General features: G+C 39.3%; 2 protein-coding genes across 3 annotated transcripts in view; one reads left to right on the top strand and one right to left on the bottom strand.

Moving 5' to 3' along the window:
- Window positions 1-258: 258 nt before the first annotated feature.
- aste1 (asteroid homolog 1) lies at window positions 259-8,752 on the top strand. Its single transcript, NM_001128015.1, is given in 5 exon segments — window positions 259-381; window positions 2,428-3,770; window positions 5,583-5,793; window positions 6,803-6,989; window positions 8,278-8,752. Coding segments are annotated over 4 exon segments (1,992 nt in total). The 5' UTR covers window positions 259-381; window positions 2,428-2,477; the 3' UTR covers window positions 8,579-8,752.
- A 3,432-nt stretch (window positions 8,753-12,184) lies between these two features.
- atp2c1 (ATPase, Ca++ transporting, type 2C, member 1) overlaps window positions 12,185-27,151 on the bottom strand; it is a 50,495-nt gene continuing 35,528 nt past the window's right edge. For both annotated transcript variants that reach the window (XM_002937743.5, XM_018094993.1), the window contains exons 18-28: window positions 26,948-27,104; window positions 26,111-26,281; window positions 19,981-20,078; window positions 19,025-19,075; window positions 17,790-17,956; window positions 16,958-17,026; window positions 16,332-16,448; window positions 14,819-14,966; window positions 14,556-14,651; window positions 14,225-14,366; window positions 12,185-12,995 (exon numbers count right to left, since the gene is read on the bottom strand). In XM_002937743.5, the coding sequence (XP_002937789.2) occupies window positions 12,871-12,995; window positions 14,225-14,366; window positions 14,556-14,651; window positions 14,819-14,966; window positions 16,332-16,448; window positions 16,958-17,026; window positions 17,790-17,956; window positions 19,025-19,075; window positions 19,981-20,078; window positions 26,111-26,281; window positions 26,948-27,104 (1,341 nt within the window). In that variant the 3' untranslated portion in view covers window positions 12,185-12,870. The remainder of the gene's footprint in view (window positions 12,996-14,224; window positions 14,367-14,555; window positions 14,652-14,818; window positions 14,967-16,331; window positions 16,449-16,957; window positions 17,027-17,789; window positions 17,957-19,024; window positions 19,076-19,980; window positions 20,079-26,110; window positions 26,282-26,947; window positions 27,105-27,151) is intronic.

The following is a 27,151-nucleotide window of genomic DNA, read 5'->3' as shown; positions in this document are numbered from 1 at the left end:
CAGCTTGAATGGCTGCCCCTGTGGCTACACAACAGCTTATTTATATAAATTATAGCATCCCTGAAGCAAACACACCAGTTTTAAAACACTTTTATTTTTTTGGTGTTACTGTTCCTTTAACAACAGTATGGGGACTATTTTAAACTACAAGCCCCATAATGCATTGCAAATGAGACAAGGGTTAAGGAAGGTCGCATATTTATGACATCAGCATTCTCCTGCAGATCAGACAAACAGCATGGGGACTGTTTGGGAGGGCTTGTCGGGAGGGAGGCTCATACCAGGAGTTATCTTATGTTTATTCGTATGACGTCTCTTTGCCAACATGCATGTGGATCTTGGTTGTAGGGGACTGAAGACAGCGTGGTTGAGGATAAAGGAGTGAGTTAAGGCTATTTTTTTCATTAACTAATATGTTTAGCTTAGGAAAAGCACTTTGTTCTTATTTACTGTATACTTTGCTACAGAGAAATCCAAAGATAGAGAACATTATTACTGGTGACAGTTCTCCTTTAAAGGCTTGCAAACAATATATGTGCAGCACTCACAGAGCAAAAATACTCCTTTTATTTAGATCAAATGGCAGGAGCAGACGAAAATGTGCTATACCCTCATACTGAACGACCTAAGGAAAACAATATAGCAACTCCTACATTAAAATACAAATATAGAGAGAAGGCAGTCAGTTATAAGTGAGTTTTAACTAAGTACCAGTTTTGCCCCCCCATACACAGTAGCCCCCAATACACAGTACCCCCATACACAGTAGCCCCCAATACACAGTGCCCCAATATACAGTAGCCCCCAATACACAGTGCCCCAATACACAGTGCCCCAATACACAGTAGCCCCCAATACACAGTGCCCCAATACACAGTAGCCCCCAATACACAGTGCCCCAATACACAGTATCCCCCAATACACAGTATCCCCCAATACACAGTAGCCCCCAATACACAGTAGCCTCCCATACACAGTAGCCCCCAATACACAGTAGCCCCCAATACACAGTAGCCCCCAATACACAGTAGCCCCCAATACACAGTAGCCCCCAATACACAGTAGCCCCCAATACACAGTAGTCTCCCATACACAGTAGCCCACAATACACAGTGCCCCCTATACACAGTAGCCCACAATACGTAATGTGTAATGACGTCACACCCACAGGCGCAACCTTATAAAAGGGCCTGTCGCGCAGCGCAAGGAGAGGCATAACGAAGCAGCCGACAAAGCATGAACATCTCCAGCCTGCGGATCCCGCTGTGCTGGATAGTTCCATGAATGTCCCGCAATGCGGGACATTCATGGAACTATCCAGGACAGCAGGACGCGCCATAAAAAGCGGGACAGTTGGGGGGTATGACTTCTGGTCTCACCGCCGACTCCTAAGCTACTTGCGCATGTGCATTTGAAGCGGATTTCCTGCTACCCCTAACTGCACATGCGCAAGTAGGTTCGTATCGAAGTGCCTTCAGTCAGTAAGAAGGTGTCGAAGAGGTACGTGGCTGTGCTTCTCTGCATTTTTAGCTAGTGGTTAGTGATAGGGACAGAGTTAACTTGCGATAAGGGAGAGGTGAGGGGGGGGGGTCTAGGCAGTGATAATTAAGGGGGCTTTTTGTGCCCGGGGTATAGTTTTCCTTTAAGTATTAGTGTTCTGAAAAGTTTAGATTTGCAGTACTAGATCCAGTTCAGGCCTTGCGTCACTATGTGGTCCATATATACGCTCCCCCCCACCTTTGTACTTATATACTGCCCCCCTCCAACTCTTCCCTAGTGCTAATACGCGTTCCCTCTGCTGTTCCCTAGTGCCTATATTCCATCCCGCTGCTGTCCCTTAGCGGAGACATGATCAGAACTGTGTACCGGTTTTTTCACAGAACACGGATAACTGAGACGTGTTCTTTTGTTCGGCTCCCCCCTTTGCCAGTGCGCATGCGCAACATCTCAGATGCGCAGAGAGCGAGGGCGGAAGAGAGGATGGATAATTTTTTAAAATGGTGCTTTCCAGGATTTTAAATATATTTGTAAACTGTAAGATTGTTTAGCACAATTGCAAACCGCACAGGTATGGGATCCCTTATCTGGAAACCCATTATCCAGAAAGTCTGAATTACGGAAAGGCCATCTCTCATAGACTCCATTATAAGCAAATAATTCTAATTTTTAAAAATTATTTCCTTGTCTGTAATAATAAAACAGTACCTTGTACTTGATCCCATCTAAGATATAATTACCCCTTATTGGGGGCAGAACAGCCCTATTGGGTTTACTCAATATTTAAATGATTTGTAGCAGACTTAAATTATGAGATCCAAATTATGGACCCCAGGTCCCAAGCATTCTGGATAACAGGTCCCATACCTGTATATGGAATTTTTAAAAAGTTACAGGTTCTGTTTAACTCTGTTTCTCTTTCATTAAAAGGGTATGTCCGTGTTTCTGTTGTATTTGATTCTCCTGTATATATTGCCACAATGGGAATTCAAGGACTCATGGGCTATGTTGGATCCAAAAAGTATTGCTTTCATGATCTACAGTTAAGAAACACAAAGATAATTATCGATGGCAATAATCTTTACCACAGGCTGTACTTTGAGTCAGGACTGGATTTAATATGTGGAGGAGATTATCGTTTATTCACTGACGCTGTGCATAAATTCTTTGAAAGTCTATCTGTATGTGAGATACATGCCTATGTTGTGTTTGATGGCGGCTGCGATATCTCTGACAAAAAGTTTGAGACACTCAAACAACGCGCAAAGGAAAAGATCATAATGGCGCACAGCTTGTCTAAAGGAGAAGGTGGAAGTGTATTGCCTTTGCTGGTTAGGGAAGTCTTTATACAGGTGCTGGAAAAGATGGAAGTGCCCTTTGTTCAGTGCTTTGCAGAAGCAGACAGAGAATTAGTGGTGCTGGCTAATCTTTGGAAGTGCCCGGTGCTGACATTTGACAGTGACTTTTGTATCTTTGATCTGAAGGCTGGCTTCTGCCCCTTGAATTCCTTTCAGTGGAGGAATATTGTCACCGCAAAAGAAAAGAATGAATGTTTCATACCAGCCAAGTGTTACTCAGCTCAACAGTTCTGCAAGCACTTTAACAACATGAACATGTCACTATTGCCTCTCTTTGCTGTTCTAGTAGGCAATGATTATATTAATCTACCAGCTTTAGAAAGGTTTTTCAGCCAAGTTCATTTACCCATTGGAAACTCATGCCACAGTGGCAGAAAGCACGTGCGCATACAAGGCCTCTTACACTGGCTTTCTGCTTTTGCTGATGCAGAGGAGGCCATGCACAATGTGCTCATATACCTTAAGGCTCAGGATCGTGACACGGTCAGACAGCTTCTTTGTTCAGCTATGGAGGAGTACAGTCTGTCTGATACTGTTAACCTTGAGCATTTCTTTCAGAAGGGTATTTATAGTTCTCCAGCTGCAGTTATGTCGAAGCTGCCGAATTGGGTGCAAAGATCATTAGCCAGAGGCCAGATATCTCCATTACTTAGAGATGCCCTGGTACTACAGAGGTCATTCCTTCATTCACAGGTTGAGGATATGAAAAAGCCATCTGCTCATTTGATAACAAAACCAATTCGTAGAGTTATCTATGGGATGCTGCTGACGCCAACCAACAAGAGCAATGAGCCTCCTTTTAAAGGATTGATTGTTGAATTTGATAGACTGGAGAAAAGTCTGAGAAAATCCACTCTGGAGGCAGACACTCACTGGAACCTAGCTGAAAATCTTTCATTGGCCAATCTTCCAGAGGTCAGTTAGCAAAACGAATCCAGTAGATTAATGTTTTATTTGTATTTTTAAAGGAGAAGGAAAGGCTAATAAAGAGTTAATCTCAAGCTGCAGGCATACCTTCAGTTGTCTCAATAGTGCCCTTAAGTCTCCCCATATTTCACCTGATCAGATGATCAGAAGCCAAACAGGAAGAAAAAACACTGAGCTATGTAAAGAAAGTTCCCAAAATGCATCACTCCTGCACCGAGACTAAGACCAGCTACTGAGTAATTGCATGCGCATTTACCTTATGCTGGGAGCGCGCTCCCCATCTCACAAGCAGGAGCGGCTTGGGTAGAGTAGGTCGCGCTCGCGTCTAGGGGAGGGAGAAGGTTTGCGCATGCACATTAACTTACACGGCACTGTGTTGAACTAATTTAAATATCCAACATGGCGGCCGCAATAGGTGCAAACGAGCGCTCAAAACCAACAGCGAGTGCTCTAAAAGTACCTGCAAAAAAGGGGAACAAATATAGTGATCAGCTACAGGTACATGTGGCCTGTGTATGGGGTCGACTTTTAAACCCTTTCCTTCTCCTTTAAGACATTATTTTTAACATTTTTTTTATCAGTGATTTTTAGAATAGTTGTGGGAAAAAGTATTTAATGCACAGTCCCACTCCCAGTTGAATCCCCTGTATATTGAATTCCTTCGTTTATACACAAGCCTGAGACACAGGCAAGTAGGGGGTGAGGGTGGGGAACCATTGGTTCTTGTTTTTATTTCAGAATAATTGGTATAACATATGTGACGTTGGCCTTATTTGTTTAGCTGGTGCTGAACTCCGGCATATAATGCCCTTTATACACCATTTCTAAGAATACTGGTTACTGACAATAGAACAATGTGTATGCCCTTTCCATGGTAATGAAAAGTAGGAACAAGAAAAAAAAAAAAGGATCATGTAACAATTAGTGTGTACTGTACAGAACTGTGTGAAAACTAGACTATTTTCTCTACTGAGTAGAATAATATACTGTATCATAGAGAATTACTAGAATAGTACAACCAGTTCTTTAAACCAGTCACAGAAATGTTCTAAATAAAGGACCCAAACATTGGCAGATATTAGTTAATGTGGCAGTCCCAAATGTATGCCCTCCTCTGTCATTATTTGATAGGGACATGGACAGAACCATGCAAGTCCTTGAATAACACACATTGCCACACGGTGCAGTTCAGCATTACATGTATCCAGTAGGTGCAATCCAAGAATATATATTAACAGTGCATAAGTGTATAGAATATAAGTCACATAGTCCTTTGTTCATTGGAGCCCTGGAAAGGTGTTGTGTGTGTGTGTGTGTGTGTGTGTGTATATATATATATATATATATAATATATAAAAAAATCTGCCTTGAAGTGGTCTCATGTCCAGGGCTTCCTTAGCAGGTTGCATCAGCCACATCAGACATTAATTTCATTATTGACTTCATTCCCACAAAGATGTTACTGTTTACCAAAGCAGATTTATAATTTGCATGCAACACATAAAACAAACACAAAATCAAGGTGACTACCAAGGAAGCAGACCCCTGCCGGGCCCCCTCTCCCCACAGCTGCGAGGTTTGCTTCCTCAGTAGTTATGCCACTGTGCTGCATTGCATGATTAAAAAATGGAGGTTTGTGTATAGACTGCTGGATAAGTTAATGATCATTATTTGTGCATACAACATAAATGGCCAACACTCCAGTTAGTGATGTGTGGGCTGGGCGAGTTCAGGCTGTACTTGTGCATATTACAGAAAATATGTATCTAAACAAAGTTTGTCTTGAACTTTCTCTCTCAGGCTCCTACACAAATACGCCTAAAGCTGCTCCTGGACACACTGGAAATAAAGACAGCCATTCTGGCATCTGTGCCCCCTGCCCACCACCTTCCAGTTGCAGTCACTTGTTATTGGGTCAGATATGCTGATCCCAAGGTTAAGCTGCATCACCTAAAAGCCCTTCTGATGGGATCAGTGTGTGGAGAATTGTATGATATGTTCCTCACAGCAGGTACATGCAAAATAAAACTAAGAAATGCTGCTAAATGGAAAATTCACTCTATTTATAATTTTGGTCTACTTTATTTCTATTTCTGGGGCTTGCCTTTTTTCTGACTTGGCATAATTAAACTGCCAATAGGCTCAATTGAAAGTGTGCTATCAAGAGACAACATTGTAAATAAAAACAGAATATTTGTCAGGTTTTACTAAAGATGATTTGTCAGGGTGTTAGATTAGAGCTCACCACAGAAAAACTCACCCACATTCTATTTATTCCTATAAGGTTTTTAGAAACTTATTTATAAAACAGTGAACAATGGGGGAGTTTTTCTGCAGTGAGCTATAATTTCACACTAAGGGCTCTGGTACACGGGGAGATTAGTCGCCCGCGGCAAAACTCCCTGTTCGCGGGCGACTAATCTCCCCGAGTTGCCTTCCCCTGCCATCCCACCGGCGAACATGGCCGTCGCGAGTCTTTTTCGGCGATTTGTGCAAAATCATGTTCGCCGGTGGGATGGCAGGGGAAGGCAACTCGGGGAGATTAGTCGCCCGCGAACAGGGAGTTTTGCCGCGGGCGACTGATCTCCCTGTGTGCCAGAGCCCTAAGATAAATCTGACCATGCAGAGAAGTGACCCTATTCACAGAAAGGTATCTCCAAGTTTTGAACAATGCACATTTAGCCAAGCTCCAATTATTCCTGTGTTATAATACTGTTTGGATTTGAGTTTGTTGTCCTTCCCAGCTAGTGACCTAATTGTATTCATAAATATATCAATTTCCTTATGGTTTTGTCAACCTCTACTTTAACTATAGTCACTATTGTAATGATTCCCTAGGGAGACAAACACTGATAACTATTACGCATCAAAAGGAGGCAGAACTAGGGTGATATATAAATCTGCTCTGTAATATATATAGTTTGGGGGGTAAGATTAAGAGAAGCAACTGTATTCTTATTACTTCCAGGTATATTACAGTGAATTGCATTAAATTGTTCTTTTTTGTTTCCTGTAATCAGAGGGGAATAGTAAGGACATCCTATATGTGCATGAGCAGCTGCAGAAAATAATACAAGGGAATCCATGCCGAAAGATCCCAAACAAGGAAGACATGCACATATTCTGCCAGTGGCAATGCTGCCTTCAGGTGGGACTGCATTTTAATCAGCTCCTATGTACACCACTGCTACATCCCAACATCAAAAGGTAAGAAAAGATTCTGCTAGGTGCATATTATAGTCATCTTTCCTACATTAAATGAAAATGCACACTTGTTAAATATGATGCTCCTGCCCCTCTAGAACTTCTGCATTTTTAGGTGACATTTTTGGAAGCTGTATGGTTGCATTTAATTCCTGTCTAAGTGCCACCTTGATCCACTAGTCTTCGTGGACTTTAGCCTGGGCCATGCCCAGAGTGGCGATGCCAGCTACTGTACTGAAATAGATACTTGTAAGTTCTGTGCAGCACTGTAAATTGGTTACACTGTGTTTGCCCTTTAATATCTCTATATACTGTGCCCTCCTGTATGTGTCTTTTACTTGCAGTGATCATTTAAAATGTACGTGTTGTCATATGTATGGTTATAAAAAGTGGGGGTGTATCATTGTGGGCTAAAGCAGTTTGCTGTTCAAGGATTGTTTTTTTTAACCAAGGAGAAGGAAAGGTCTAATCACTGGGGGGTGCCAAAATGTTAGCCACCCCACAGTGATTGCAGTCACTTACCTTATACTCCGGTCCAGTGCTCCTGTTAGCAGAGAAAACCCACTGGCCTAAGGTACCTGTGACCAAGTGATCCTCTTCCTTCCTTTGCACAACTTGCGCAGTAAGTGAAAAACCAAACTGAAACAAGAAAGTTGGGTTTTTCACTCTACTCCACATGTGCCGGCCCTGGGATTCCAAAGACAGACAAGGGAAGGAAGAGGATTGCTCAGTTGCATATCTGTGGGCCAGTGCAGTTTTCAGTTGATAGGATCACCAGCCCGAGGTTTCAGGTACGTAATTACAATCACTGGGGTGTGCCTAACATTTGGCTTTCATTCTCCTTTAAGCAGTTACGACTTTATTTAGCCTGAGCAGTACAGTGGTACCAACAGTAAACTGACTTATAAATAGTAGGTGGGGCTATATTTATGGAAGGAAGGAGGCCTAGCATCCCGATACCAGCCACTTACACTTTTTTTTTGTTTTACTGTTTAATCCCTACAAACAAAACTGTAATATTGTTTGGGGTAAGAACAATGATTTTATTTAAAAATAAAAAAAGTGCAGAAATAATATTGAATAAATATGTCAAAGTGGCTTGGATTGCTCCATAGTACCAAAATCAGCATGCTTTATTTTCTGCCTCCCACGTAAGTACAGTGCCACCTGTCTTCTAGGGTCACCAGTGCAGCTGGAATGCAGATTGTGAGACTAGCTCTTTAGTGCAAATATTGTTTTCCTTAACTTCAGTCTATACATACCAATGAGACAATGTTATTGTTTTTCTCAGACTTTACAATGGCACTCTCGTTCACCTTTTGTGTCAGAAACTGAAGAGCTCACCCTCAATAGAAGACCTTTTTAGCCCATGTCCACCACTGAAAATGCTGTACCAACAAATGCTGGAAGCTGTAATATTAGCTGTACCGGAGGATTGCTTTAAGAGCAGGACTGTGTCTAGCACACACAAATCAAAGATGGGAAAGAAAAGGAACAGAAAGGTAGAGAGTAAAGAAGTGCACCTTGCTGTGGAAAATCAGCCTATCTATGAAGTTACGAACAGATTTGTAAGTCTCAGGCTTGAAGAATAACCGTATCCCAGCAAACTGATCTGTCATAATTACGTCCATCCTTCCAACGCCTGTCTGCCAGTAAACACATAATAATTAACCAAAGTATACTGCACTTGCAGGACTTCCTCACGGAAGGTCACAATATGGCACCAAAATTTTGGACTACACAATAAACCACAATATTGCATTTTGTAAATCCTATGAGTACAGCGGTCTTTTTTTTGGTTTATATAAATTTTTTTATAAAATGTGTATGCAGATTGGCGAGGGGGATAGCAGAGTGGTAGGCTTAAATGTAAACAAAATCATGAATAATTTGTCTTTTAGCAAAGTTTTAATAAAACAATGTTTTTTTTTTTTTACATTTTTACACAAAAATTGGTCTTTTGTAATTTCTAATTTTTGAATGATTTGGTCAAAATGAAAAGGGGTGCCTTCACCACACGTGTGCGTACTTGTTTACCTTTGGGTGGAGGGGGGATTGTAGGACAGCTGGGCTGCCTAGGGCTTGATCTGGCTCTGACCAATGTAATTTAGATTTCACCAGGAGAAAAAGCAATTTTTTTTCTTTTTACAACACAGAAGAAAATTCAACAGTTAATGAAAACAATTTTAATACACATGTCATTTCAAGTGCTATAAATATTCTAATAAAGTAGAATTACGGCGTGCCCCAAAGGGTGATACATTGGCAGAAAGCAGCAATTTTCTCATTCGTTCATGAGACCTTTAGAAAGTAGAGACATTTGGTGTGCAAGGATTTGTGGATATTTTTACACACGGAGGTATCTATATGAGCAAAAATATCCTTAGTAATAGTCCACAAGAGGGAATCCATCTTCTCCAAGAAGGTCCAGATTAATTTCTCTTAAAGGCAATGTTAAAAAAAAAAATCTTTTTTTTTTTTAATTACACATTAATTAAATATAATGCCACTATTAAAGGATGAACATCAAACATCAAACCATGTGTGTCCTTCCTCTCCTCCTTATCTAATAATACATTATGCTTTGACCCTTTTTCAAAATGTCCACTGCCTGGTTAAAAAAAACCAAACACACTAAAATATGGTAAAAAGCTGCTGTATAACCAGAAGAACAAGTTCCAGCTGCGCATCTAGGAAATGGTGTGTTGTGCCACAGGGAAGGATCTTCCAGAACTGGATTAATAAGTAATGTTTATTCAATGATTTCCACAAGGGATACCTCTAGTTCTAGTTATCTGTTTAATATACAGTATATATCTACAAGAGCTGACCCTTTTAATTGTGATAAAAGCCCCTTCAGCATTTAGGAAAAAGGCAAAATTCATTATTTTTCCTAGATATTTCGGTTCCTATCCAGAACATTCTTAACTGACAATACAGATCTGTTGAACGGTTAGTGCCATACTATAATCTTGGCATTATAGAGTACCACTGTCCTATCGCTTGTACATTCAAAGTGTTATCTTTGTAATGTAAAAAAATAAAAAATACATTTAAAAGTAAAGTTGGCTGAACTTGGCCCAAACTTTCCTGCCATTTGGACCATGGATGCAGTCCTCTCTGGATGGTTAAGCAAAAGCCTCCCAAGCCAACAATTGAATCAGCCTGATTTGGCCACCACACGAGTGGCTTAGTAAGGCATAGCATGTATGTTTATGTGCAGCTAATCACATTTAGCTGCCCTCTGATCTACAGCTCAGTTAAAGTGTCTCATTGCAGCTGTATCCCCTGAATGCAGATTACTGTCCTGGAAAAGGGATCAGGAGCATCACAGCTTGGAGGAGACGTTGCTCCCCCTTAATTTGCCCTATGCATACCTGAGCATATCTGTGGCACATGAGTAGGCTATTAAGTCTAACACCCAAGATGTCATTCATGCTGGTTACCATATATGTATTTTCCATACTCTTCTTATAAGAATACAGCAACTATACTGGGGTAGTTTACAAACCCTCTATCACTTAGGGTAATAAATATTTAATTCAGGGGCCCAAAAGGTTTGAGGCCCAATACAATCTGCACAACAGTAACACTGACAAAAGTACTTCAGAACAACCCCAGTTTCATGTTGCTTTAAATGAAAGGTTTTCTCCAAGTTATCAGCATACGAGCTGCCTAAGGAAATAACCAATGTAACAAATGCAGTAAAATATAATGAAGAACGGCACGCAATAAGTCATCCCTTGATATTTAGAGGTAGTTGACCTTTAAATTCACTTCTAGTATGATGTAGATTGCAATATTCTGAGACAATCTCCAATTGTTCTTTAACGTTTATTTCTTTGTGTTGAATGATTTCGTTTTCTTGTTCAGCAGATCTCGTATTAGCAATTTTAACAGCTATAACAAACAGGCAGTAATTTGAATGACAGAATGGAATATGTATATAAGGGTCGCGTTAAAGCCAACTAACCAGAGTGTTTTAAGTGGAAGTGATCATTTAAAAACTGTAAACTATAAAGACCAAATAAAAAACATGAGAATATCAATATACTAAAGTCTACAGTCAGTATTGATGTTGGTATATATGGTTTATGCATGCGAGTGTATAGATAGGTCATTGTAGGTTTGTGGGTTCTGGGTTTACTTGGAAGGGTTGAACTTGATGGACTCTGGTCTTTTTTCAGCCCTATGTAACTATATAATACAGGTATAGGACCCGTTATGCAGAATGCTCGGGACCAAGGGTATTCCGGATCTCCATACCTTAAGTCAACTAAAAAAAAATAAATCAATAAAACATTAATTAAACCCAATAGGATTGTTTTGCAATAATAGAATTATTTCTATCTTAGTTAGGATCAATTACAAGGTACTGCTTTATTATTACAGAGAAAAAAAGAAAACCGGTTTTAAAATTCTGAATTATTTGATGAAAATTGAGTCTATGGGAGACGGGTTTTCCGTAATTCGGAGCTTTCTGGATAATTGGTTTCCGGATAAGGGATCCCATACCTGTATTATATTCTTCAATGTATTAAAGTAAACTGACAGGTAAACTATCCCTTTAAAGGGGTTTTTTTGTTTTTAAGTTACTTTTACAATACAGAATGCCCTATTCCTAACAATTTTGCAATCTGTCTTATTATATATTCCTTGAAGTTTTTAGTTTATTACCTTGCTCTTCTGACTCTTTTCAAATGGGGGTCACTGACCCCAGCAACTATTGCTCTGTGAGGCTACAATTTAAATATTAATTGCTTCTTTGTATTAGTTGTCATACTATTCAGCCCTTCTGTTATTCATATTCCAGTCTCTCACAGCCTGGTTGCTAGGCTGGATAAGACCCTAGCAACCTGATAGTTTATGAAATACTTAACTAAAGAGCTGCTGAATTAAAAACTACTAAGTGAAAACCAAAAAAAAATTAAAACAAATTGTCTCATAATATCTCTGTCTACATCATACTAAACTTACTACTAATCTAAAGGTGGACTACCCCCTTTAACAATGTCTAGGGACAATATAGAGAAAATGTTGAGTCTTCAATCTACCATGTATTACCAAAGGCAAAATGTCATGAGTTGTAGATCATTCTTATGCACAAGAGTCATATTTAAAGACGGACTATAGATATTACAGTTCACCAGGTACGATAAACAAATTAGAGCATAGAAAATGTAGGAACCGTTAGAAAATTCAGTGTAAAATATCGGGACCTTTACTGTGTACTTAGCTTTAAAATAATGTTACAGTGCAATGACATGTCAACCGCTTGGTAAATACAGTAGTTTTGTTACAGATGGGCCAATAAGCTTTCAGGTTGGCTGTAGCAATCACATTCATTCAGTTTAATGTTACATAGCGCTGCACAGGTAGTTCAAAGGACAGTAGTCACACCCTGTGCCCACAAGATTTGCAGGATATGAGCAAATGTAAAATGCAAGATAGCAGAAAATAAATACAGTATGGGCTTGATCAGAACACACTTTCCAGACTTTAAAAAAAAAAAAAATCTTAGTTTAGTAACAAAACCCCTTCATTGAGCAGGAGAGAATATATATAAAAATATAAACTAAAGTATGAGGTTCGACTATACAAAAGACTTAAACCTACACATTGCTCAGGTGGGTGGTGCTAACCAAACGCAGGTTTAAGGAATCTTTTTTTTTTTTCAACCTTTTTTTCAAACACTGGCCCCAGCACATATTTTAGGAATATAAAGTCCACGAGAGCTTCCTTTATCCATATCAAAGAGGACGTTTTATAAAATCCGCACTAAGTAAAGGAAAATCCCAATGGGACCTCTGAAGCCCAGAGCAGTTGCTTTTTTTCATCAAAGTGCGGATCCCCTGGCTGCCAATTAAAAACAATGCAATATGCATCATACTTCAAGGAAAAAGGTAGAGGTGCTGTGTTTCTGATCCTCGTCCTTGCTCCTTTCCAGCTTCTTTATGATCTCTGACACAATACACACTGAAGAGGTAAGTCCTATTAAGAACACCAAATCTAAAAGAAAAAAGAAAAATCCCATGTAACTATAACAATAAATGCTAAAGTATAATACTGCTTACTGTGACAATAAAATACACAATTCAGAAAGCAGTGCACTTTGTATAGGTCAGAGAATACTGAGATCACTATTATTTTTTTTTTACAAATATTCATTTAAAGGGAGCAGTAAACCTAAAATGACAAAATGTGCTACATCAAAGAACTAAAACAGTGATGGATCATCTGCCAGGAAACCCGACACAAGCAGATGCAACTGCTTCACATGACGCAGCAGCTTAGAGGTATAGAATGCACTCATTGTCTTTGGGTAAAAATAGACAGGCCCGGCAACTGAAATGTGAAACCTTATGTGACAGAGGCAGATACCCAAAGCTTCACACATTGGCAGTGCACTCCAGGTCAGCATAAAAAAGCCGCAACAGGTGATATTAAAATCGATCAACCTTTATTTGCACATCTAAAAAACACAGCTTGAGGTCTTGCGCGTTTCGTGAAAGCGCAGGAAGTGCGCTGTCACGAAACGCGTAAGACCTCAAGCTGTGTTTTTTAGATGTGCAAATAAAGGTTGATCGATTTAAATATCACCTGTTGCGGCTTTTTTATGCTGACTTGGAGTGCACTGCCAATGTGTGAAGTTTTGTGACGAGATTTGTCCCCTGGCTACGGACTCGGGGCAGGAGCACCCGGGTCAACAGGACTGTCTGGTAAGCATAATGCTTTCTTATTTGGAAGTGAGTTACCCCTGGCCGTGAGTTTTTTCACCTGAGCGCAGGGTCCGGGGCAGGTTGCACCTGGACCAAAAGATTTGAGCGGTGAGCAGTTTGTATGGGGGAACCTGTGTTGCTTTTTCCAGACAGGCACCTGTATTTTTAAACTAATTTCTATGTTTAAATTGGCCCTCAAATTGTGTGCTGTGGATATATAATTTTTTCGTGCAGATACCCAAAGCCACTGGGAGATCACTGCTGCCGCCCCAGACAGGAAATTTGGTTCCCGCTCAGAAGGAAGAGTAATTTGTCTCTTTACTAACTGTGACCAGTAAGTTATACTGGGAGACTGAAAGCAGTTAGTGTAGAACAGATCACTAGTAAGCAAGCTTTTTCAACCCCACTCACTTACCCTTATTTCACAGCATGCTCTTTGAGTTCCCTTTAAGTGACCCATTATTATTATGTATTTCTTAGCCAAGCTCTTTTTTAGTGTTAAAAGAACTGTTTCTGTACCTTGTATACTTAAACTTTCTGTCTGGAACACTTTCTGCAGGGGTGGGAAGTAAATGACCAGCAACTGACCCATAATGGAGCCAAGCACTGCATAACAGAACATCTTGTTGCTGCACAGGCCTATCTCAAACACAGATTTAGTCTGAAAATAAAGCAGAAATGAGGACAAAACATTTATAAATTTGTTAAAAACTCTGTACCCAATTATTTCAATAACATTTTGCACATTGGTTTATCATGCTAATGGGCCCTCAAGCATTATTTCCAACTTACTTGTGAAATGGGTTTATTGCAATATTGTTGAAAGTAACAGAACATAAAGCTTCCTCACCTGTGATCTGGAACTTAAAGCGTTGAACATATCAAAGAATACAAAGCAGGTAAATGTCATTGTTGTGTCTCTGGGTGTAATGAGGTTATCACGCAGCTGACAAAAGCAAAAACACAGGCATTAGTTCTATTTTAATTGCACCCAATTTATAAAACAATTTATGCTGATGTGGCCCGACATTTGCAATGCCAACAGTGAGAAGCCTAAATGGACATATAGCTAAAATAAACTGCTCCCTGTAAAAGGTACCCAAAAAAACAAACCTCTCTCCAGAAGACAAACAGTGTCCCGCACACTATGATAATGGAGGAAAGGAGTATTTTGACGATCAAATTCTTAGTCAATATGCTGTCTTTTAGGTTTCTCGGTGGCTTTCTGATTACATCTTTATCAACTGGCTCCACACCAAGGCTGAAAAGAAACACATTTTATTAACACCAGAAACATTGTCATCATTACATAAATATATAGGCTACTGGTGTGGTATCACAAAATTGTGCACACACTTACTCAATTTATAAAAAGGGACTTATGTCTAAATAACCTGGGAGTGCCAGTGCACTTGCCTAGCTTTCTTTGATGAACAGTGCAAAAGAGCATGCATTAATGCTAGTGAACCCTCAAATTCCTGCATAGACCCAGTGTTCCACTAGCGAGTTGAGTCAATTCACTGAAACATGTAAGGTTATAAGAGAAAATTGATGCATCACTTACAATTGTGCCACTGGAATTCTAGGAAAAAACACTGCATTGTGAGGGGGGGGGGAAATCAAAATTTGTGTACAAAAAGTGACATTTGCCCCATGCACTGCAGTGGTAGCCTCATAGTAGTTTAACATTAAACAGCAGGGAACTTTGACTAGTCAAAGCCTGTTGTAACTTGCTCTGCAAAACCAGACTGTTTTCATTAAGCTGGAGGTAGGCAGACCCCAAAAATCCAGCATAGTAAACAACAAAAAATAATTATTTCCAATGAATGCAATATAAGACCCTGTTATCAAAGGATCACTTAGACTGATCTGATTTGCCCTGCCACATTCAAAGCAGTGCTTCTAGAAGACGAGGGACATACCTTGGCGCTCTTAGATGACAGTGGGCCCCCCAAGAAAAATATATATATTTTCTTATGTGACTCCATCCCTACTTTTTAAATCACACCTTTTTCCAAAACACACCCACAACACAAACCACCAATTTAGGTTGTACATTTATATGTAGGTATAGCAGGGCCCTGATATATACTGCTATACAGTACAGTACAATACATGTACAGTAGCCCCCACATTTATGTAGACCTAAGTGAGATCTGATGGCTACATCCCTTTTTCTCTTACTACATTTCCACCTCTGCCTTATCCATTAGCCTTTCTGTTGTTTTCTTCACATTCTTTTTTAATCATCTTCATTTTCATCACTTTCCACATCTTCATTTTGCATTTCTTTGCATTTCCTTTTCATTGTTGTTCCACTGTGGCGAAGTTCACCTTTACATTAACCTTTAATTTGATGCTGACAGTGATATTCTGAGGTAATTTGCAATTGGTCTTCATGTACATACTGTTTACATAGCAAATAATTCACTCTACCAAAATGTTATTCTTGAACCAACAAATGTATTTTTAGTTGTAAATTTGGTGCGTAGGCAGCCATCTCAGTAGGGGTAAGATAATGTATATCTGTCTTTTTTCAACCTCAAATACTAAGCCAAAGTCCTAATAATTTTACATAAAATACTACATGATAGGATAACTGTAGCAATACAAGGTGCACTTTTACCTTTGAGCAGGAGGACCATCCATAATGATATTAATCCATAAAATTTGCATGGCGTTGAGAGGATTAGGAAAGTTCATTAAAGTTGCAAGGGATATTAGAGTTAGTGCAGCTATGCTCCTGTTGAGGGAAAAATTCCAATGATCAGTAAGAAGAAGAAATATCATAAAGTACTGCAAACCCTCTATTTCTAAAGTCTTAACAAGTAAATTCAAGTAATGTCTATTGTGCAAGGCCCTCTTTACGCCTTAGTTTTGTTGGATTTTTGTATGTAATCTACATGTTCAATTTATATTGTACAGCCCTGTGGAATATGTTGGCAGTTTACAAACATACGTTAATAAACATAATAATAAAAGAATAAAAACAGTACAGTACATGGAAATGGATATCTATGTCAATATATTGGTAAACACAGTAAGCATTACAATAGCAATAACCGAGTTTTGGCTTTACGGCTACAGGCTGAAAACGGGTATTGCAGAGACAGCCCAAGGGCCACATGTTTTTCTTTTTGGACGTTTAAGTTGACATGGCTGTGTACAATAGTTTGGGTCCCAGCAGCAGAAAATTGTATTAGAAGGTTAATCATTTCCCAAGTTTACTAATGTGACAAATGTTGTACTTACGTGCTAAGCTGGAAGCGAACAAAGTTTTTAATGTTGTTATAGATTCCTTTTCCTTCTTCAATGGCTGACCTGAAATTAAAGCCATTTCACATCCTGTTACTTATTGGCAAACAAGACCAAATTAAAATAATTTAAAGCAACCAGACAAAGCCGAGAGAGAAATACAGCCCCTTACTGCACAAACTACCTTCTTTTAGGAGGAATCACTTCATTATTAGTCTTAAGTCTTGCAGTAAATTAGATAACAAGGTGATGTGCAGTATCACAACTAAATTATTTAACAAAAATCAATGAATGTTTTACTACCACACTAACATATTTCCCTGGAAACAGTAACTAAATGTTATAGCTGCTTGCAAAGACTAAAAGCCAAATCAAACTGATCTGTTTGGCCCACTGGCCAATGATGACCCCATCAATGAATTTTATAACCTTATACCAGTCAGGCAGGCATTCCGGCGGACCACATATAGACTGGCACATGTATAGTGACAAGCTTCATAATCAGATCTTATTGACTTGTGAAATGGGGCAAATAGACAGCCTATCTGACCAATATTGGAGCCAGATATCTTTCAGACAGGTTTGAAAATCCTGTCGCAAGGACTACACTCTTCCAGTAGGTATCTACAGGCCTGTATTATTGTCTGGTTGTTGGCCAAGGGGCTTAAAGACAGGAAGAGCTTAATTTGGTACAGCATGTGATTGGTCGCTCTAAGTTGCCAATTTCTCCAAATCCGCTGGATCTTCTGGTGTATGACCAGATTACGCTTAATACCTAGTGGGCCATGGACAAAACATATTTAACTCAAAAATAAAGCACCAGACTCACATTATTGTTTGAAAATCATCCTCCACCAAGATCATATCAGCTGCTTCTTTACACACATCTGTTCCAGTTTTTCCCATTGCAATGCCAATGTCTGCAGCCTTTAAAGCCACAGCATCATTTACTCCATCACCTGTCATTGCCACAACTGCACCAATGTTCTGCAGGGACTACACAAAAAGAACAATGAACAAAAGCTTAACTGAATAAACAATTCTAAAAGTATATGTGATTGTTTCTGTTTCAAATTTAAAATATCTTCATACAAGCAGTTTCTGTTAAAGTGCAGCTAGAACAGACAGCGTGGGGAGAGAAGTTCCCATAGTTTAAAAAAGAAGTATGGCAAAACCTATACAAAAACTGCACAAAGCCACTTGCATTAAAATGGTGTTTACAATGTTTTCTTGTGAGTTGGTAAGTCAAACAAGCTAAAGGTCCCGACGTGAGCACCAAAGAACTTTCCATTCCCTGAAGCACAAGCTGCCTCAGAAAGAAACACCACTGAGTGGTATCAGGTATGTTCAGTTAGAAAGAAAATACATTTTTATTTATCTGAAAGTTTAGTTGTTTTGCCCAACTGAATAAGCTTATCTCATAAATATTTATCAAGGTATAAAGATATAGTATATTTTAGAGGAAGCCATACAAAAGCCTAAACTTTGTATTTTGAAACCTTAAAATGTTTATATGACTTAAACTGCAGTTTTATAGATGATTTCTACTGGGAGAGAGATTGGGAACCTCTACTGTAATTCCCTTTTTGATGTCTCTGTGTGAGGTCTTGGTAGATTAAGAACCATCTTTTATTGCAGTGGTTGCTGTTATTTTCCTTTAAAGTTCAGCCTTCACTTGGGTATACTGTAGATACTGGACAGCACCAATGTAGCCACAGTTCCAAGAATTTATAGGATAGCAAATAAGTTTACACTCCTAAATTACACCCTAACTGTTGGGCTTTAAAGTATAAACAGGAGCCCAAACACATTCTCCCCAATGAGGTACAACAGTCAAAGTGAAAAAATTCAGTCCAACGTTATGAACTAAAGCACACCAAGCCTAGTTAGACAAAAGTTGCATGCTTTATCCATAGCCCCAACATAGATTTTTTTTTTGTTCATTTTATAAAAAACATGTTCTTGAAATGAACCCCATCCTCATACAGTTCTATTTAACACTTTATCATCCACCTTGGATTTATCCTGCTTTTTCCCATTATCAAAAGCAAAATAAATTCTTACCTTCACAATTTTTAACTTGTGTCTGGGACTGGCTCTATAAAACACAGAAACCTAGAAGAAAAATAAAGAATAGGTACAGTTAACAATACTATCATGTCCCACAAATTAATGTAATTTGGCAGGGTTTCACACTTCCCCAGCTGAACCTTAGGTCTGTGGCCCATCTAACTATCTGCTATGGATCACTTTTCAATATATTTGGGAAGCTTCATGGCTCACTCTGCACATTGTCATTAATCATGGCCTGACTATGGTGGTAGTTTGAACTCAAAAACTTTATTTCACACAACGAAAGTTCTTATTTACGGAGGAAACAATACATAAATCTATATTCAAATAAATAAATGCTCATGTATTTATAGGTGCACCGTATGAAACTGTATCCCTTATAATCTATACACAATCTATAGCCATGACAGACACAAGCTGCTTTAAAATAACGTGATAAATAACGGTCACTGAGGGGCACATAACACAGGTGTGAAGGTGCCATGCACTTAATGCCTGTCTTTACCTGGCCTCTAGCATTAAATACAGGCTACATTCCACCTGTCATGAATGATAAGCAATGTAAGGCTATGCCAGGGGTTGACTACATCCTGCCCATGTTCTACCTATTTACTATCCAGTGCCTGTGGGTGTTAAGTGCAACTCATAGCAAATTACAAAACATTGCACCTTCCCCCCACCTGTTTTAAATTAGCAATCAAGTCTACAGCTTAAATCAGAGGCAGAACTTCAAATACAGTTAAACAGAGCAAAGTACCTTATTATGAACTGGTAAATTCCAGGAGGTACATTGCCACATGGAAAATCCATGTCAACCCTCATGTAAATGGCACCTGCCACAAGTAACAGACTGAGTACAGGTGCACTAAAAAAAAACAACACCCAGACCCAGTTCTTATCTAGTACGATATGAAATATTTCATTGGATAGGACTATGCAATACAAACCTTTGATACCATTTGTGAAAGTTGCTGAATGTCCATCATATCTACATCTTCACCTGAGAGAGACTGTAGGCCTTTAGAATAAAAGCCTAAACGACTAGCTATAAAGATAAAAAAAAATAAAAATAATAAATATATAATCAAACATTAAACATTTATATGGCAATGTTCATGTACAGATTTGAAAGAAAAGAGGAAAAAAAACTATTAGACATTAGCAGATATTCTATTGGTAAAATGTAACCAAGGTGAGGGGGGGGGGGAAACCACACAAATGATACAGAAACGACTACTTAAAAATGAGAGAAAGGGGAATGTAACTGATAGTCAGAGTTTTACACTGTCTGTACATGAAAAAACAAACCTACAGGAGTGTGTAGAATGACGGCAGAACTCAGACTGCACCTATTTGCTAAGTTGCCTGAGGAGTCTGACATTGTATATACACAGGATACTGTATAAGCTTGAGAGTGATGAAAAAGCTTAGGTAAAAAAAACAAACAAACTCCCAGGTTTTATGTTTATAAGGGCACTGGCACACGGGGAGAAGGCAATTTCCTACAATTAGCCCTCGATCTGAAGGTAAGTGAGGGGAAGGCAACTTCAGGAGATTTGTCACTCACAGTAGCACCAGTTTACTGTGGGTGGCAAATATCCCCATTTGCCGGTACCCTTAAGGGTAACCCGTCCGATCAATATCTGGACGATTTGAGGCCAGATGTCGGTTGGGCAGGCCTGTCGTTTGTACCCCTACATGTACAAGTTAAAAAAAGCACTGTTCCAAGAGGCATGGTGTGAAGAACCTTACAGCCAAGTATGGTTAAATGACTTTGCTTCTTTTTAAAGTGTGTCTTTAATGTTAACTTCTCATTCATTCTGCGTTAGGGGAAATTAAAACCGCAATCATATGTTACATAGTAAAATACCACAAGCTAAAACTTTTACTGCTTGATGAATATATTTTTGCCTAGAACTCAAACACATGGGACAGTTTAAAACAAAATGTTTAACATTAAGCCAAGGTTAGAATAACCTTGTATACACAAAACTCATTAATCTGTTTCTAATGAGATTTGCCTCCACATGACTAGTGGTGGCTGTCAGCATGTTTGCAAGATGTCATATGATGATGTGGTCAACTTAACTAACCACTAAATCCTTACCTTCCACTAAGAAGGCACATCTGAAAACATCTTAAAGTATTATAAGCCACTCAAAAAAAGGTTGGTGCTATAATAAAATCACTCTACAGAACTAGCAGTATGAAATATATTGCTCTGCTGCTAATTAAAGGCCACAATTGTCATTACATAATGTGCAGTGTCAAACCAGGGGAAGGAAGGCGCATTGCTGATGCATATCTGTATTCACACATTTTGAGGTGTTTAATTGCTTACCACATGGCGGTTCCATAGAAACCACAGCAGTAGGCATCTGAACAGAATGCTTATCAGCCAATATACATTTGCATTTTATTCCTGAACATGTGATATTTTAATATATAATATCTGCATCTGTCTGAATTTTAAATGTCCTCATATAATTGGGGGATGATGGGTCAGGGATTTGATAATGTATTAGAAATTGTATCTACAATGTTACATCTCTTTCCAACTCCAGAATCTGAAAGCTCTGGCATGTGTGTGCAGCATTCCGTTGAAGAACAAAGAAAGCCACAATCACTGGGGGTTGCAAAGACATAAAATTAAAGCTTGAATTTATGTGCAATAACTTTATTTGTAAGTGTGTTTTTATTTGATTTTGCAACAATAACAAACAATGCTTATGGATGGAGAATTTGTCCGTTAAATCAGCGTTTTTCAACCACTGTTCCGCGGCACACGAGATGTTGCCTGGTGTGCCGTAGGTGAAGACAAGACTCCCCCGGTCCCCTCTGGGACACCTTCCACTTCCTGGCTCCATGATGCCCGGAAATCGTCACTGCCTGTGACGTCATCCGGCATCGGATCCAGGAGGGCGGAGCAACCAGAGAGGAGAGGCAGCACTATCCTGCCCTGGCACAACCCGACCGGGGGGAGCAACTGCCCAGGGCCCTGCCCCGACAGACCAGATCCACCAGGGGCCAGGCCCATGCACAGCCGCCCTACTCCCCACCGGAGGACAATCCCGGGACACCCCTGGATGCCGCAGCCTGACATGTAAGAAAACAATTAATAATAATATATATATAAAATTTTTGTGTGTATAAAAAAAAATAAAAAATCAGTAGGGGGGGTGGGTTTGTGGAGAAAATGTCCCGGAAAATACTTTCTTTGTGTTTATTTGATTCCTATTCAAGAGAATTACTTTATATATAGTCAATATAGGCACAGAGTTAAATTTTTGAACATTTTCTAATGGTGGTGTGCCTCGTGATTTTTTTCATGAAACAAGTGTGCCTTTGCCCAAAAAAGGTTGAAAAACACTGCATTAAATGTCTGTGAAAATTTGCAGACAATGTGCAATAATTGTTCTAAACTTGCCCTGGGAACTTGCCCTGGGAACTTGCCCTGGGAACTTGCCCTGGGAACTGCCAGCAATTGATACCTTATTACCATAGTGAATTAAGCTGTATTATGCAACCCCTACATGGTCCCACGTCAGTTGTGGACAGGAAGGACCAAGTGGAGTTACAGTGGTGTGAAAAACGATTTGCCCCCTTCCTGATTTCTTATTCTTTTGCATGTTTGTCACACAAAATGTTTCTGATCATCAAACACATTTAACTATTAGTCAAAGATAACACAAGTAAACACAAAATGCAGTTTTTAAATGAGGGTTTTTATTATTAAGGGAGAAAAAAAATCCAAACCTACATGGCCCGGTGTGAAAAAGTAATTGCCCCCTGAACCTAATAACTGGTTGGGCCACCCTTAGCAGCAATAACTGCAATCAAGCGTTTGTGATAACTTGCAACGAGTCTTTTACAGCGCTCTGGAGGAATTTTGGCCCACTCATCTCTGCAGAATTGTTGTAATTCAGCTTTATTTGAGGGTTTTCTAGCATGAACCGCCTTTTTAAGGTCATGCCACAACATCTCAATAGGATTCAGGTCAGGACTTTGACTAGGCCACTCCAAAGTCTTCATTTTGTTTTTCTTCAGCCATTCAGAGGTGGATTTGCTGGTGTGTTTTGGGTCATTGTCCTGCTGCAGCACCCAAGATCGCTTCAGCTTGAGTTGACGAACAGATGGCCGGACATTCTCCTTCAGGATTTTTTGGTAGACAGTAGAATTCATGGTTCCATCTATCACAGCAAGCCTTCCAGGTCCTGAAGCAGCAAAACAACCCCAGACCATCACACTACCACCACCATATTTTACTGTTGGTATGATGTTCTTTTTCTGAAATGCTGTGTTACTTTTACGCCAGATGTAACGGGACACGCACCTTCCAAAAAGTTCAACTTTTGTCTCGTCGATCCACAAGGTATTTTCCCAAAAGTCTTGGCAATCATTGAGATGTTTTTTAGCAAAATTGAGACGAGCCTTAATGTTCTTTTTGCTTAAAAGTGGTTTGCGCCTTGGAAATCTGCCATGCAGGCCGTTTTTGCCCAGTCTCTTTCTTATGGTGGAGTCGTGAACACTGACCTTAATTGAGGGAAGTGAGGCCTGCAGTTCTTTAGATGTTGTCCTGGGGTCTTTTGTGGCCTCTCGGATGAGTTGTCTCTGCGCTCTTGGGGTAATTTTGGTCGGCCGGCCACTCCTGGGAAGGTTCACCACTGTTCCATGTTTTTGCCATTTGTGGATAATGGCTCTCACTGTGGTTCGCTGGAGTCCCAAAGCTTTAGAAATGGCTTTATAACCTTTACCAGACTGATAGATCTCAATTACTTTTGTTCTCATTTGTTCCTCAATTTCTTTGGATCTTGGCATGATGTCTAGCTTTTGAGGTGCTTTTGGTCTACTTCTCTGTGTCAGGTAGCTCCTATTTAAGTGATTTCTTGATTGAAACAGGTGTGGCAGTAATCAGGCCTGGGGGTGACTACAGAAATTGAACTGGGGGTGTGATAAACCACAGTTAAGTTATTTTTTAACAAGGGGGGGCAATCACTTTTTCACAGAGGGCCATGTAGATTTGGAGTTTTTTTTCTCCCTTAATAACGTAAACCTTAATTTAAAAACTGCATTTTGTGTTCAATTATGTTATCTTTGACTAATAGTTAACGGTTTTTGATGAGCAGAAACATTTAAGTGTGACAAACATGCAAAAGAATAAGAAATCAGGAAGGAGGCAAATAGTTTTTCACACCACTGTATATGTAAAAATTTTAGCCGGTCTCAGTAGGTGATCAATGAAACAAGTGAATAACCATATAACCATAAACACACTGCGAATTGTGTTATTGCTTTCTGCTCCTTTCTCCTTTCATATACAACCCTACTGAAATCCTAGCTTGTCAGATGCTCAGGTAGACTGGAACTGGACAGCCCTCAGTTATACCAGAAATCCTTTACTTGGTCATGCTAGTTTATAAATAAGTAGCTTAACCAGCCAGAAAAAGTACAAAAGCAACACAAACCTAATCTTCCATGGCATGTAAATTATATGGGGGGGGGGGGGGGGAAATAGTTTCCACACAGCTTATTCCTACTAATGAGTTCAGACAGTACGTTAGATATGTCTAAAGCATTGAAGAAGCATGTTCTTTATATTTGGTCCTGGTTGGTAAATAAGCAAAAATATGTTTTTGCTTTAAAAATAGCACTGTTTTAGGCTTGTTTGGAACATGTAGCGCATACAAAAATACTTATTGACTCAAGGATATTGAAATACAACCAAAACCATTTAAATGACAATAAGCCTCCACGAGAGACATATCATATAGTCAATGATAACATCATACTGCACCTTAAAGGGAAGCTATGTCATTTAATGGAAAGCCACACTTCCCCTTGTTAACCTTCTGGAGCCTTCTCCTTTAGGCTAAAACATAGCACACACGCACTATGCTACTTTGGGTAAGTAAAATATTTGATGGACACACAGTGGTACTCTGAACCCTACAGCAATGTACTGCATGTGCATATCACAACTAGAAACAGAAGAAGTACTGCAGAACAGGAAAAGTTAAGGTGGCCACACACGTGGCGAAAGATCGTACAATCGGCCACTAACCGTTCAGGGCTGAAACGGCAGATAAGGAGGTAGAAACAATAGGATTTCTACCTCCTTCTGCTGATTCAGCCCTGAAGGCAGATTTTGATCAGGCGCCTTCTACGGCGCCTGATCAAAATCTTTTAACCTGGCCGATCGGCGAGTCGACCAATATCAGCAGCCTCCTGTGATATCAGTCGACTCGCCGACTTGCCATACACACACCGAATATCGTACAAAACGGGGTTTCGTACGATATTATCGGTGCGTGTATGGCCAGCTTTAGCTGCACAAAGGACTCTTTTCTGAACTATGAACACAGCTGGCAGTGAGATGTTGCCTGAATCCCTGTATCTTTTGAGTAACTAAAAAGAATACCTCTTAAAGATAAATAAAATTTATGTAGCTGAATTTGTGTAATTAAAGTATTTTCCTAAAGATGGTCTGTTTTTGTGTCCAGGACTCAAGTGATGAAGTGCTGAGAAAAGGCATATTTGAACACAGCATATACTATATAACTATGCCTAATATATGCATTCCTAATGGTTGCATATGGCTAATTTTAAACTGCAAAAATGTTCTCTCTCACCTAGATTCACAGGTCTATGACTCTGTGAGGCCTCTGCTAAGCAGATTTAGAAAAGTGCCAGGCAAATCACAGGGTTAAAATTAACTGAATGGAGTACGCTGTGCTGACTTACTGTAATAGATAATATGTTCACAGAAAAACACTTTTAATATAATATATCAAATGCCATATAGTAATATTCAAGGTAGCCCGAGTGTTTCATAATTTACAATCTATACTCGCTAAAAAAAAATGGGATTTATTGCTACAATATTCCAAATAAATATTTTTATCATCTATTTTAGAACTTTGTTCTTGTAACCTTAATATCAAACCAAGTATTGCTTTACAGCTCCAATTGCTTTATCTATCTCAATTATCACAATTTTTTTTACCATGCAGGAAGAGAAATGATGTAAAATAAAAAGAGGAAAAAGCTCAAAGCATCAAAGCTATTTTTGTTCCTTACCAATTGCAACAGCTGTTTCCTGTGAGTCTCCAGTGATCATTTTAATGGCAACTCCAGAGCGAATAAGTGTACTGACTGCTTCTTTCACGCCTGTTCTTGGAGGATCAATCATGCCTACTAGACCAAGAAAAGTCAGCTGTCCCAATTCAGGACCAGATGCCAAAGCTATAACTGCAAGGGAAGAAAAAAAACAAAACAAAAGTTTTATAGTTTATATACTATGTTAAGTGACCTATTAAAGAATCTTGCCAAACTGGAATATTTATATATCACTAATATTGCCCTTTTACATCCTTTCCCTTGATCCACTATTTAGTAAGGGTCTGTCAGCTCCATCAGAGATCACATGACCAAAAATAATGCAGCTTTAACTGTAACAGGAAGAAGTGTGAAAGCAAAAGACAGAACTCTGTCCATTTATTGGCTGATGTGGCCAAGCATGTATGTGTGCCTTGGCTTGTTTGTGTGCACTGTGAATCCTATGATCCCAGGAGGTGGCCCTTAATTCTTAAAATGGCAATTTTCTATTTTGGATTACCCAATAGCACATACTACTAAATATATTTTTATGAAAATGCTTTACTTAGATGAAGCAGGGTTTTACATATGAGCTTGTTTATGCAATAATTTTTTAGAGAAACCTTTTTTGTTTGGGGGTATAGTTTTCCTTTAATCATAACTGTTCAGCATTATGTAACAGAAAGTGTCTGTATAGTACTTATTTTGTGATTTTTCTGAAATTTCAATGTGCATATTAGGGTTCTGATTTGGTACTGTGTTTGGTCAAATCTTGTGAGGATTTATTTACCCTTTGCTTTAGCATTTTTACATACATACCCCGTAGGCCAGCAGTCCCCATGTAAGCAGTCTCTTGAAGATAAAGTTCTCTTTGTTGCTGAGTCAGAGGGAAAGTCTGGCCCTTGCTGTTGTATGTGGTGCAGTATTTAATAACTTGCTCATAAGCCCCTTTCATAAAGCAAATCTCTGGCTTATCCTGCAGGAAAAAAATACCCAGTAAATAAAATTTTAGTCAACCACTGA

The sequence above is a fragment of the Xenopus tropicalis genome, chromosome 6 (assembly GCF_000004195.4).
Source record: "Xenopus tropicalis strain Nigerian chromosome 6, UCB_Xtro_10.0, whole genome shotgun sequence".
In the NCBI taxonomy this organism is placed as follows: Eukaryota; Metazoa; Chordata; class Amphibia; order Anura; family Pipidae; genus Xenopus; species Xenopus tropicalis.
This window is presented reverse-complemented; position numbering and strand designations above follow the sequence as displayed.